The 14251-nt window shown below is 51.3% G+C and overlaps 1 protein-coding gene across 1 annotated transcript in view; it reads left to right on the top strand.

Annotated features, from left to right (window-relative positions):
* SMCHD1 (structural maintenance of chromosomes flexible hinge domain containing 1) overlaps nucleotides 1-14251 on the top strand; it is a 1054086-nt gene that overhangs the window by 332323 nt on the left and 707512 nt on the right. The window contains exon 3 of the mRNA XM_082259552.1: nucleotides 8704-8779. Within this exon, the coding sequence (XP_082115678.1) occupies nucleotides 8704-8779 (76 nt within the window). The remainder of the gene's footprint in view (nucleotides 1-8703; nucleotides 8780-14251) is intronic.

Below are 14251 nucleotides of genomic sequence, written 5' to 3'. Positions count from 1 at the left end.
ATCCGACTTTTTTGGAGCCGATACCGATATCTGGCGTTGTGAAATCGCTGATACCGATCCGGAGCTACACACAAAGCAAGCGGCTGCAGTACAGAGCAAAGCCGCTGCTTCGTGTGTGGCTCCTCCATTCACAGACGGAGTGCATCTGATTTCACTCCGCCTGTGAGCCGGCCCTATAGAGGAAGTAGCTGCTCCATCCCATACTATTACTGCACCTAGTAAGGGATGGTTGAGCCATTACTCAGCAAAAACCGGATCGGCCCGTGGGACTGCTAAATTTTACCCATCTCCAATCCAGCTATTTTGTCCGGATCGGGGCAGATTTCTGATCCGAATATCGGATCGGTGATTCCCTAAAAAAAAAATGGCGTTTGAAAGACTGCTGCGGAAATACCGTGTGACAAAAAATATTGCAACAACCTCCATTTTATTCTCCAGAGTCCTTGTTAAAAAAAAAAAAAAAATAGATTTTAACTTGTAAACAACATGTGCCGGAAATGGGCTTGGTCCAGATGTGGTTAAATCATCGGTTTTTAGCCACCCTGGATGCACCATGCAGTTTTCACACAGCAATAAGCAAGCTGTTATAAGGCTGATGTTACATATTTGAGCCAGAGGGGATGTGCAAGCAGAAGTGTTAAACAAATACTAGCCTCCTGAAAAATTACTTTAACCACTTCCCGCCCGCCCTAAAGGCAAATGACGACGGGAAGGTGGTTACATTATCCTGACCTGACGTAATATGACAGCGGCAGGTTAATGCGCCAGGGGGCGCGCAGAGCGGTGATCGGTTATGCTGCGTGTCACTCTGACACACCGCATCTCCGATCTGACGTAGGCTCTTTACTATGTGACCAGCTGTGTCTAATCCCAGCTGGTCACATAGTAAATAGGAAGTGCCGTTGATCGGCTTCCCTCAGTTCGTGCCTGACAGGCATGAGTAGAGGAAAGCCGATCTGCGACTCTCCTGACGGGAGGGGGGGGGGTCTGCACTGGTAATCAGAGCATTGATTACCTGTGCAGACCTCTAGGGGCGGTGCCACTAGGAACCACCAGGGATGCCCACCCATGACCCCAGGGATGCCCGCCATGGCAACCAGGGATGGTAATCAGGGCTCAGGGAGTCCGCCAGTGCCCTCCCCATCAGTGCTGCCCACCAGTGCCCATCTTTGCCATCTATCAGTGCCGCCCACCAGTGCCCATTATTGCCCACCAGTGCCCCCTATCAGTGCTGCCTATCAGTGCCCAGCAGTGTCTCCTATCAGTGCCCACCAATGCTGCATATCAGTGCTACCTATCAGTGCCACCCCATCAGTGCCTCCTCATCAGTGCCTGTCAATGCGGTCTCATCAGTGCAGGAAAAAACATCTATTTACAAAATTTTATAACATAAACAAAAAACTTTTTTTTTCAAACTTTTCGGTCTTTTTTTATTTGTTTAGCAAAAAAAAAAATTTCAGTGATCAAATACCACCAAAAGAAAGCTCTATTTGCGGGGGAAAAAATGACATAAATTTGGTTTAGGTACAGTGTTGCATGACCGCACAATTGTCATTCAAAATGCAACAGCGCTAAAAGCTATAAATTGGCCTGTGCGGGAAGGGGGAAATGTGCCCGGTATTGAAGTGGTTAAATGCAGCAAATGTTTTATTATCATTTACAGGGGTGTCCCCCTGTCAGAACACAACCTCTCTGCAGGGTAGATCGCTTAACTAACCTCTCATGGTTAGTACAGTGGCTCCAACCAGAGCTGACAGTTTTTCTCTTACGTCCTCCGACAGTCGCCGCCTCTTCATATTCGTCACAATGGGGTATTAGACTTTGCTCCGAAGGAGTAGCTAGGCAACAGAATATGTTAACATTAAAGCTTTTAACATATCCCACCCACAGGGGGTGGTCCCCTCAGTCAATACCCTCCTACTTCCTGCAACCATATCTCAGTTTCAATGTCTAGCTTGTCAGGAGTAGCTGGATCTCTCTATGCTGGGGCTTTTTGCCTCAGCCTTTCTCTTCTTTTTTGATTTTTTGTTTGAGTTTTTTCTCTCTCTTTACTTAGCTGTTCTTTTTGTCAGCGTTAGTTAGTTCTTCTGATGAAGAGGATTCGTGCGGGCTGGGTCTCGGGCTGATCCCCCTGGTCGCAGGTCGTGGGTCAGTGGCTTCCCAGCCTGCCATCGAGCGTTCAGCCAGGTAACGCTCCTGGCGCAGTGAACGACCCATCCCTGTTCGGTGCAGGGATGATTGGTGAGGTGGCTACCTCACTGGACGCTGTGCGGTTTCTTAACCCCGATTTTGTGCGTCCTGGATGCGACTCTCCCTGCCTCATGTGCAGCGGCTTGTTCGCCTGTGCGGGTTCCCCACGCCATTAAGAGGTAAGTGTATCTATGTGGGGACCTGTCTGTCGGGGGGGGGTGTCAGTCTGGGACTGTGTAACCCTGCCTGTGTTCACACTGTTTGTCTCCCTATCGCTCTTGCTGCATGCTGTGGGCTGCAGGGGGGGGGGGGGGGGCTGTGTGGCACTGTCTGTGTCAGCCTGTGTACAGTGTGAAGGGCTGTGTGCTGGGGGGCATGTTTTTGTCATGTTTGGGGCACGATACAGCGATCGCTGCGGCGATCCGCCATGTTTTTTTACATGGGTGGTGTTATCTGCATCACAGTAGTGGGGGAGCGGCGGTTACGGCGCCATTTTGCCTGCGCTCGCTCCAGCCGCATGTTTTCACTGCGGGCAGCCATTTTCTTGTAGCCTTCCATAGGCTTTAATAGAGCGCCCTGATTTCATCACTTCCTCTTTCCTGGGTGCACCGATCGAGGCGGCAGCAGCAGCAGGGGTCTCCTCAGGTTTTATCCTTCTGTTTTTTCCTATATCCGTTGCCTGTGTTCAGTTTTATCCCTGTGGGGGTCTCATTGTGCTAGTGTGTGTGTGTGCGGTGGGCTGCGCTCGCCGCGCTTGTTAAAGGGGCAGTTAACCCTTTATTCTCCGGCATATTTTTTTGGGGGCAAATGGATTCTCAGGAGGGCAAATTTCCTGCCACCTTGGTGGGAAGCCAGGGGACTGCTGTTTCCCCCCCAGGGGGGGATTTAGCCGAAGTGGTGGCTAACCTTGCTGCTCAGGTGCAGATGCTGGTGGCTGCTCAATCCACTAAAAGACCCAGAGTTTCTATTTCCTCTGATTCTGAGGGTGAAGGTGATGGGGCTGCTATGGCTGGGGTCTCCTTATCAGGGTCCCGTTCCTCCCTGGATCTCGTGGGGTCCGAGGTGGAGGCTGAGGTTGAAGGGGTTGATAATTCTCCCCCTGGCTCTCCTGAAGAGCTTGCAATCATGGATGAATTGGTTGCTTCTATAAAACAAACGCTGCGTTTGCAGGATGAACTGTGTCCTCCCGCTGCCTTGGCGGCTTATGGGATACAGAAAAGACGCAAGACATCGCAGGTCTTTCCCTGCACTGATGATTTTCAGCGCGCTGTTAAGGAACAATGGCGCAATTTACGCAAACCTTTTGCTGTGCCAAGTAGGTTCAGGCTGCGTTATCCTTTCACGCCTGCCACTGATGAAGGGTGGTGTGTGCCACCCCCGGTGGATCACGCAATTGCGGTTTTGAACAAATCCACTGCGATTCCTGCAGAGGATACCCCGGTGTTCCGAGATGCCACGGATAGGAGAATGGAGTCTCTTGCCCGTCATACTTATTCTGTTACGGGTTCGATGCTTAAAGCTCTGTTTGCCTCTCTTATGGCAGCCCAGGCTGTCGCAAGTTGGACGCAGGTGCTTAGGCGCGTCCTAGTGGCTGATTCGGCCTCGCCGGCGACATTGGATATGGTGGATCAAATCCATCAGGGTGTCGTGTACCTGTGTGATGCGGACTTGGACTTAGTGCCGTTGGCTGCACGTGTACAAAGCGTGGCAGTGTTGTCTCGCCGCCTGGTTTGGTTGAAGTGTTGGTCGGTGGACCAATCTTCGCGCAAGACCTTAGCCAATCTGCCTTATGATGGATCTCGCCTTTTTGGGGAGTCCTTGGATACGTTGATAAAGGGGATCACGGGCGGTAAGAGCACGCTCTTCCCCCACTTCCCCAAGGCTAAGGGGGCTCCTGGTAAGAAGCATACTAATTTTCGGCCTCCTCAGGGGTCCTTTCGTGCCTTTCGGTCGCACTACAAGGGCAAACCGTTCAAGGATCAAGGCTCCCAAAAGAAGCCGTGGTCTGGTAAACAGAAGTCCGGTCAGTCCGGACCCGCTGCCTATAACAGTGCGGCCTGAAGGGGCGCCCTCACCCAGTTCTGGGGTGGGGGGACGCTTGCTCGGTTTTCTTTAGCCCTGGCTGGCCCGCGTGCGGGACCGGTGGGTTCAGGAAATCGTTCGATCTGGCTACAAGATCGAGTTTCTCTCTCGGCCGGAGAGCAGATTCTTTCCCTCAAATCTTCAACTGTCTCCGGAGCGTTTGCGGGACCTGCACTTAGCGGTGCGGGACCTGAGGGCTCAGGGAGTGGTGGTTCCGGTGCCTCATCGGGACAGATTTCGGGGCTTTTATTCCAATCTGTTCACTGTGTCCAGAAAGGAGGGCTAGGTTCGTCCAATTCTGGACTTAAAGGCTTTGAACCGCTTTGTGCGGGTTCCGCATGGAATCCCTGCGGTCGGTGGTGGCTGCCCTGGTTCCGGGGGAATTCATGGCCTCCATCGATCTGAAGGATGCGTACCTTCACATCCTGATTTTCGAGGGTCACCAGAGGTACCTTCGATTCGCCATTGCGGAGGATCATTACCAATTTGCGGCGTTGCCTTTTGGTCTCGCCTCGGCTCCTCGGGTTTTCACCAAGGTGCTTGCACCCGTTCTGGCTTTGTTGAGAGCTCAGGGCATCTCTGTCCTGGGGTATCTGGACGACATTCTGGTTCGGTCTGCGTCCAGCCAGGGTCTGGAAAAGGACCTGTCCGTCACGATGCAAACTCTACAGGAGTTTGGTTGGACGATAAATTTTCCAAAGTCGACGCTGAGTCCGTCGGTTCGTCTTCCCTACCTGGGAATGATCCTGGACTCGATCCAGGCGAAGGTCTTCCTGCCGGAAGACAAGCTCAGGACTCTTCAGGAGGAAGTCAGGTCCCTCAGGGACAGTCCGTGCTCGTCCCTCCGGACGTGCATGAGATGTCTGGGATTGATGGTCTCGGCTTTCGAGGAGATTCCCTTCGCCCAGTTTCACACGCGGGGTCTCCAAGCGGAGATCCTGTCCAAGTGGGACGGGCGACCCCAATCTCTGGATCTTCTAATCTCGTTGAGCCTTCGCACCAGAAGGGATCTTCTGTGGTGGCTCCAGTCCCCGATGATATCGGGGGGCAAGTCCTTTCGTCCTATCTCATGGACAGTGATCACCACGGATGCCAGCCTGTCGGGCTGGGGTGGTGTTCTGGGCGTTCTGTCCGCCCAGGGAACTTGGTCGGAGGGGGAGTCCTCCCTTCCGATCAACATTCTGGAATTGCGTGCGATAAATCTCTGCCTTCGTCGCTGGACGGACCTGCTGCAGGGCTGTCCAGTTCGGGTGCAGACGGACAATGCCACGGCGGTGGCCTACATCAACCACCAAGGGGGCACCAGGAGTGCCCGAGAAGCTCGGGAAGTGGCCGACATTCTGTCTTGGGCCGAGACTCATGTCACGGCGATAACGGCGGTTCACATTCCGGGGGTGGAGAACTGGCAGGCGGACTATCTGAGTCGCCAGACCCTGGATCAGGGGGAATGGTCTCTCCACCTGGCTGTCTTCCAGATGTTGTGCGCGAAGTGGGGTCTTCCAGATGTGGACCTGTTTGCGTCTCATCTGAACAACAAGGTGAGAAGGTTCGTGACGAGGACGCGCGACCCTCGGGCAGACGCATCAGACGCGTTGGTGGTCCCGTGGCATCAGTACAGACTGATGTATGCGTTTCCACCGATTCAATTACTGTCCAGGTTCCTTCGCAGGTTGCACTCGGAACGCAGCACAGTGATTCTTGTGGCACCGGACTGGCCTCGCCGGTCCTGGTACGCAGACCTCGTGAATCCTGGCGGTCGACGCCCCATGGCGTCTACCTCTTCGAGACGATCTCCTGTCTCAGTGCCCGATATTCCATCCTGCTTTACAGTCGCTGGCTTTGATGGCCTGGCTGTTGAGACCGAGGTCCTGAAGGATAGGGGTCTCTCCCCTGAGGTCATTCACACTTTGATCAACGCGAGGAAACCTTCCTCAGGGAAGGTCTATTACCGTACTTGGAAGGCCTATTTTGCCTGGTGTGAGTCCAGGGGGTTTTCACCTCACACGTACTCGGTTTCTCGAGTGTTGTCCTTCCTTCAAACAGGTGTCGACCAGCGTTTGGCGCTGGCTACGGTCAAGGGTCAGGTGTCTGCGCTGGCCGTTCTTTTTCAACGTCCTGTGGCTTCTAACTCCTTGGTTGCCACTTTTGTTCAAGGAGTGCGGCATCTGGTCCCTCCTAGGAGGGAACCTCTGCCTCCTTGGGACTTGAATCTCGTTCTATCTGTGTTACAACGTGCTCCTTTTGAACAGATCAGGGAGATCTCGTTGTCTATGTTGTCCAAAAAGGTCGCCTTTTTGGTGGTGATCACTTCGGCTCGCAGAGTGTCGGAGCTGACGGCTTTGTCCTGCAAGTCTCCGTATCTGGTCATTCACTTGGATAAGGTGGTCTTGCGACCTAATCCTTCTTTTCTTCCGAAGCGAGTTTCGGAATTCCATCTCAATGAGGATATTGTCTTACCTTCGCTGTGCGCGAAGCCTAAACATCCGAAGGAGGTGAGGTTGCACTCTTTGGATGTTGTTCGGGCGATAAGGGTTTACCTTAAATCGACTGAGTCTTTTCGCAAGACGGATTCTTTGTTTGTCCTTCCGGAGGGTCCTCGGAAAGGGTATGGCGGCGTCGGCTTCTACCATCGCCAAATGGATCAGACAGACCATTGAACAGGCCTATGCTTTGCAGGGAAAAGTTCCTCCTGTGCCTGTGAAGGCGCACTCTACTAGATGTCTGAGTACGTCTTGGGCCTGTCGTCATGGGGCTTCTGTGGCCCAGGTGTGTAAGGCGGCGACCTGGTCGACCGTACACACTTTCACAAAATTCTACAGTAGATGTTCAGGCATCGGCGGATGCTTCCTTTGGCCGCAAGGTTCTTAGTGTGGGAGTTCCTTAGGGTCCTTTGTTTTGGACCCCTGGCTGTTTGGGATACTTTTTTATCCCTGGGTTATTTGTTTTTCCTGGGTTGTTGCTCCTGTTGAGCAAGTCTTTTTCATGTTGCCCAGCTGGTGTCCTTCCTTTGGTAAGGTTCCTTTCTTTGATGTGGAGACTGCGTTGCCTTACGGCGCGGCTGCGTTTCCCACCCCTCATGTTTGCACTGCTTTGGGACGTCCCCATTGTGACGAATATGAAGAGGCGGCGACTGTCGGAGGACGTAAGAGAAAACGGAATTTTTGTAAAATCTTACCTGTAAAATTCCTTTCTCTGAGTCCTCCGACAGTCGCCGCCCCCGTCCCTCTTTTGGGGTTTGGTTGTATACTCTACTGGTATTCCACTGAAACTGAGATATGGTTGCAGGAAGTAGGAGGGTATTGACTGAGGGGACCACCCCCTGTGGGTGGGATATGTTAAAAGCTTTAATGTTAACATATTCTGTTGCCTAGCTACTCCTTCGGAGCAAAGTCTAATACCCCATTGTGACAAATATGAAGAGGCGGCGACTGTCGGAGGACTCAGAGAAAGGAATTTTACAGGTAAGATTTTACAAAAATTCCGTTTTTTTTTTTTTGGTGCAAAAAATAAAAAACTAGTGTGTACCTGGCTTTATTCACACATACACACTTTTTATTATCTGTCCTGTCTATGTAGTAATATAGCCTGTACACAGCCTGTGTGATAACAGTTATATGTAATCAGAAAAAAATAAAAATACTCTTGTTCAGATGATCACATAATTGTTCATGTGGTCTCTGCTCATGGGACCTAAGGAGTGACATTCAGGCAGAGAGAGTCAATAGGTGTCTGCTCCCGAACGCTTATTCCATTGCATTAGCAAAGAAAACTGAAGGATTAAGTATTGCTGCTTTAGGAAAGGAGTAGTTTTTTTTTTTACGTGGCTAATAGCTTATTTAAGTGTTACTAATCCCACAACAGAAAAATCAATCTGTATATGCAGTAAAGCATGCTTGTTATACTGTAAAACTGTAAAACCTAAGGGGTTAATCCTCTGCATTGTGTATAAGGCTTTGTGATCCTGTCTCTCTGATGCTCCTCTTCTTCCACTGACTTCAGACCCTTTTCTGATAGAACAGAGCATTAGGGGGACAGGCTGCCCATGCTCAGTTTAGTATGTACTGCTTAAGGGTTTTTTTTTTTTTTCATTCGAAAGTGCATGTGATCATCACAGGGCCAGTCAGCACTTTCCAGAAAGAGGGTCAGAGGGAAATGAAATCTCCTCCTACAAGCTTTAACCAGACAGTGTCTCAAGTCAAGTCTTAAGCCTCTTATATACGGCTATATATTTACTAAACCTATTGCATTTCCATGTTCTGTGTACTGTGGGGGACCAGATATAGTGAATGCGGGGTCCTGGATTTAGTAACACTTTTAAGTGCTTTTTTTTGTTTTTCATGACTATCAGCCTATTAGTGTTTTTACTGTAATTAAATCCAAGAAAATTACTTCTACCTGATTAATTGTGTATTTTTATTTTCTTTTATTAAGGCCTTTGGGATCAACTCAAAAGAGAAGTTTGTCATTTCGACAACGAACAGGAAGGAAGTAACCGACACAAACTTTAGTAAGTGTATTACTCAGATATGTAGGTTGTGCAGACAGTAAAGGAAAATCACTGTATGTTTTGGCTACAGCTACACAATAACGTTTTTGCTATTTGTAAGTTCTTTATTTGTTAGGCCCCATGCATACGTTTTTGCAGCTGCTTTTAGGAGCGTCAAACGTTTTTATTTTGCAGCTTAAAAACTCCCCTCCATGTTATTCTATGGCCTCATGCACGCACAGGCTTTTAGGAGCTCCAAGTGGCATAGGCGTTTTTAAGCTGGAAAAAAAAAAACCCAGGGCCTGTGCTTTCTGATGACCAGCGTCAGAGCTGTAAAAACGTCTGACGCTGCTGAAGGCTGATTAACGTTGCTTAATGTTGCTTATACAGCGTTAAGCCACGTTATACATTTTTTTTTTTTATGTGAAAATCAATGGTTCCCTATGGGAGCCTATTGATTTGAATGGAAGTCGCATCACAAGTCAGATCAGGAGGATCCGACTTGTGGTGCGACTTGCACTCTGAGGATCTTGAGGGGGAACTCCACGCCAAAATGGGAAAAGCGGCATGGGGGTCCACCCCAGGTACCACACCATGCCCTTCGGGTCTGGTGTGGATTTTGAGGGGAGCCTCACGTGGAAAAAAAGACGTCGGTCCCCCCCTAAATCCATACCAGACCCTTATCCGAGCATGCAGTCCGGCAGGTCAGGAATGGGGAGGGGAAGAGCAAGTGGCCTCACCCCCTATTCGACCATTCCAGGCCACAGGCCCTCAACATGGGGGGGATGGGTGCTTTGGGGCAGGGGAGCTCTGCACCCCAAACCCCAAAACACCTTGTCCCCATGTTGACGAGGACAAGGGCCTCTTCCCGACAACCCTGGGCGGTGGTTCTGGGAGTCTGCGGGCAGGGGGCTTATGAGAATCTGGAGGCCCCCTCTAACAAGGGGGCCCACCAGATCCCAGACCCCCTCCCTATGCAGGGTTCGTACGGTCATGAAAAACCTGGAAAAGTCATGTAATTTTAAAATTTGCTATTTTGAGGCCTGGAAAAGTTTTGGAAAATAATTTAACCCACAAAGTTTTGGAAAAGTCATGGAAATTTGTTTCACAATCACTGTATATTCGAATATGCAGAAAAGAGTGAAAGGCGCCACTCAGTGTAGCAGATGTAAATAATTTTATTGACATATTAAAAACTTACATGGAGGTGAGTGTCTATCTTCATAGCTCGGCGTCCTTCCGAGTCCGCGGTGTTTCCATCCCTGAGGCTGGCCAGCAGCTGGGAGATGACACTAGGGGATAACCAAACAGGGGACTCAGTCAGATCAAGGCAGCAGACCGCGGACCCTGAAGGATGCCGAGCTATGAAGATAGACGCTTACCTCCATGTAAGTTTTTAAAATGTGTCTATAAAATTATTTACATCTGCTACACTGAGTGGTGCCTTTCTCTCTTTTCTGCCTGTTCATGGGACTGTTGCTTCGGCCTAACAAAGAGCTGCCCTGGATGTAAGCACCACATTCGTGCATCTGTGCCATCCATACCAGTCTGGCTGCACCTTATCCATCATGACTGCCTGAACTGAAGCTTTATCCCCAAGCAGGAGCGCCCATCAAATCTTTTTCTTTCTCCAGTATATTCAAATATAGTTGATAATATTGGTTAAATTGCAATAGTTATATAGACATTTCATGAAACATTAGGTCTTAAATATTTTTCTCTTACGTCCTCCGACAGTCGCCGCCTCTTCATATTCGTCACTAATGGGGTTATTAACCTTTGCTCCATAGGAGTAGCTAGGCAACAGAATATATTAAAATCAAAGCTTTTAGCATATCCCACCCCCAGGGGGTGGTCCCCTCAGTCAATACCTCCCTGCTTCCTGCATTTCCAACTCAGTTTCTAATGCCTAGCTCAGGAGTAGGTTGGGCTGTTCCTGTGCTGGGGCTCTTAGTCTCAGCTTCTTTTCTCTTTTTGATTTTATTTGGAGTTTTTTCTCTTTCTTTTACTTAGCTGTTTATTTTCAGCGTTAGTTAGCCTCTTCTGATGAAGATGATCGTTCAGAGCTGGGTCTCAGTCTGGCCACCCTGGATCCCAGGGCTCAGGGCCAGGGGCTTCCCAGCCTGCCATCGAGCGTTCAGCTTAGGTTTTGCCCTGGCACATTGAACGACCCATCCCTGTTCGCTGCAGGGATGCTATCGGTGAGGTGGCTACCTCACTGGACGCCATTGCGGTTTCGCACCGCAGTTCCGCTGCGTCATGCTTGCGACACTCCCTGTCCTCAGTGCATCGGTTTCGTCGCTGGAACAGGCTCCCCACGCCATCCGGACTGGTAAGTGTAACTCTATGTGGGGACCTGTCTATTTGGGTGTCAGTCTGGGACTGTGTGACCCTGCATGTCTGTGTGGCTGCTGTGCTCCCTGTCAGTTCCTGTGTGGACTTGCTGCCTGTGTGTGGGCTGTGAAGGGGGGGGCTCTCCCGCTCTGCTGGATGTAAGCATGAAGCAGTGAGATTTGAAGCATGCTGTGCGGCGATTTTTTTGAGGCAAAATCATGCTGGCCGTCCTGCGTGGTAATGCACGGCGTTTTGGCGCCAAACGCCGCCATTTTGGCGGCGATCGATCAGGCCACATGTTGGCGCCATGTTCTATTTGCCCAAGGAATCCTCAGCCGGGCGGCCATGTTTGTGTAGCCTTGCATAGTCTTCATAGGGGCGGTCAGTCTTGCATCACTTCCTTTTGCTCTGGGACAGCGATCGGTGCAGCAGCCTGTGTGATCTCTCCAGGTTTTTATCTTCCCTTTTTTCCTGTATTCCTTGCCCAGTTTCTTGTCCCTGTGGGGGTCGGTGTATTCAGTGGGTGCGGTGGGCTACGCTCGCCGCCATCTTAAAGGGGCAGTACCCCTTTCTTCCTTATATTGCTGGGGCATGGATTCTCAGGAATGCAAGTTTCCTCCCACCTTGGTGGGGGGTCCAGTGGCTGCTGCTTCCCCCGAGGGGGCTGATCTGGCCACTATTGTGGCAAACTTAGCTGCTCAAGTGCAGATGCTGGTGGCTGATCGATCCTCAAAACGGCCCAGGGTGTCTATTTCCTCTGATTCAGAGGGCGATGGGGCTGCTATGGCTGGAGTGCCCTTCTCAGGGTCTTACTCATCCCTAGACCTTGTGGGGTCTGACGGGGAGGCTGAGGTGGAACGGGTTGATAATTCTCCCCCTGGCTCGTCTGAAGAGCTTGCACTCATGGATGAGTTAGTTGCTTCTATCAAGCAAACGCTGCATTTGCAGGATGAACCATGTCCTCCTGCTTTGATGTCCTCTTATGGGACGCAAAGGAAACGCAAAACATCGCAGGTTTTTCCTTGCTCTACGGAATTTCAGCGCGCTGTTGATGAGCAATGGCGCAATTTAAAAAAGCCTTTTGCTGTGCCAAGTAGGTTCAAGCTGCGTTATTCCTTTACACCAGCTACTGATGAGCGTTGGTGTGTGCCGCCTCAGGTGGATCAAGCGGTGGCGATTTTGAATAAATCAACTGCGATCCCTGCTGTGGATACCCCGGTGTTCCGGGACCCGACGGACAGGAGATTGGAATCTCTGGCCCGTCATGCCTATACGGTTGCTGGCTCTATGCTGAAGCCTATTTTTGCTTCCATTATGGCAGTCCAGGCTATTGCGGATTGGACGCAGGTGCTCAGGCGCACTCTGGTGGCTGACTCTGCCACGCCGACAACTTTGGCTATGGTGGATCAGATTCATCAGGGTGTCATGTATTTGTGTGATGCGGACTTAGATTTGGTCCCTTTGGCTGCGCGTCTTTCTAGTGTGGCGGTCTTGAACCGTCGCCTGATATGGCTGAAATGTTGGTCGGTTGACCAGTCTTCCCGCAAGACTTTGGCTAATTTGCCCTACGCGGGATCTCGCCTTTTTGGCGAATCTTTGGATACTCTGATAAAGGGTATTTCTGGGGGTAAGAGTACTCTCTTGCCCCAATCTCACAATCTCACAAGAATAAGTTTGTTCGTGGTAAGAAGAATGCCTCGTTTAGGCCCTCTCAGGGGTCCTTTCGTGCCTTTTGGTCGCACTATAAGGGCAAGCCCTTCAAGGGCCAAGGCTCCCAGAAGAACCTGTGGACGGTAAGCAGAAGTCCGGCCAGTCCGGATCCGCTGCCCATAACAATGCGGCCTGAAGGGACGCCCTCACCCGGTTCTGGGGTGGGGGGACGTTTGCTCGGTTTTCTTCAACCCTGGCTGGACCGCATTCGGGACAGATGGGTTCAGGAAATCGTTCGATCTGGATACAAGATCGAGTTTCTCTCTCGGCCGGCGGGCAGATTTTTCCCTTCAAACCTTCAGCTGACTCCGGAGCGCTTGCAGGATCTGCACCTGGCGGTGTGGGACCTGCGGGCCCAGGGAGTGGTAGTTCCGGTGCCTCATCGGGACAGATTTCGGGGGTTCTATTCCAATCTGTTCACTGTGCCCAGAAAGGAGGGCAAGGTACGTCCGATTCTGGACTTAAAAGCTCTGAACCGCTTTGTGCGGGTTCGCAAGTTCCGCATGGAATCCCTGCGCTCGGTGGTGGCTGCCCTGGTTCCGGGGGAATTCATGGCCTCCATCGACTTGAAGGATGCATACCTTCACATCCCCATTTTCGAGGGTCACCAGAGGTACCTTCGATTTGCCATTGCGGAGGATCATTATCAGTTCGTAGCGTTGCCCTTTGGTCTCGCTTCGGCTCCGCGGGTGTTCACCAAGGTGCTTGCACCGTTTCTGGCCTTATTGAGAGCCCAGGGCATTTCTGTCCTGGGGTATCTGGACGATATCCTGATTCGGTCCGCGACCAGTAAGGGCCTGGTGAACGACCTGTCCATCACGATGCAGACTCTGCAGGAATTCGGTTGGACGATAAATTTCCCAAAGTCAACGTTGTGTCCGTCGGTTCGTCTTCCCTACCTGGGGATGATTCTGGACTCTGTTCAAGCGAAGGTCTTCCTGCCGGAAGACAAGCTTCGGACGCTTCAGTACGAAGTCAGGTCCCTCAGGGACAATCAGTGCTCGTCCCTCCGGACATGTATGAGGTGTCTGGGTTTGATGGTTTCGGCCTTCGAGGCGATTCCCTTCGCCCAGTTTCACACAAGGGAGCTTCAGGCGGAGGTCCTGGCCAAGTGGGACGGGCGTCCGCAATCTCTGGATCTGCGGCTGTCGTTGAGCCGTCTCACCCGCAGGAGTCTTTTGTGGTGGCTCCAGTCCCCGGCGGTGTCGGGGGGCAAGTCCTTTCGTCCTTTGTCATGGACGGTGATCACCACGGATGCCAGCCTGTCGGGCTGGGGTGGTGTTCTGGGCGTTCTGTCCGCCCAGGGAACTTGGTCGGAGGAATCCTCCCTTCCGATCAACATTCTGGAATTGCGAGCGATAAATCTCTGTCTTCTGCGTTGGACGGACAGGCTTCAGGGCCGTCCGGTTTGGGTACAGACGGACAATGCCACAGCGGTGGCCTACATCA

This window comes from Pelophylax lessonae (genome assembly GCF_965119305.1).
Source record: "Pelophylax lessonae genome assembly, chromosome: 5".
In the NCBI taxonomy this organism is placed as follows: domain Eukaryota; kingdom Metazoa; phylum Chordata; class Amphibia; order Anura; family Ranidae; genus Pelophylax; species Pelophylax lessonae.
This window is presented reverse-complemented; position numbering and strand designations above follow the sequence as displayed.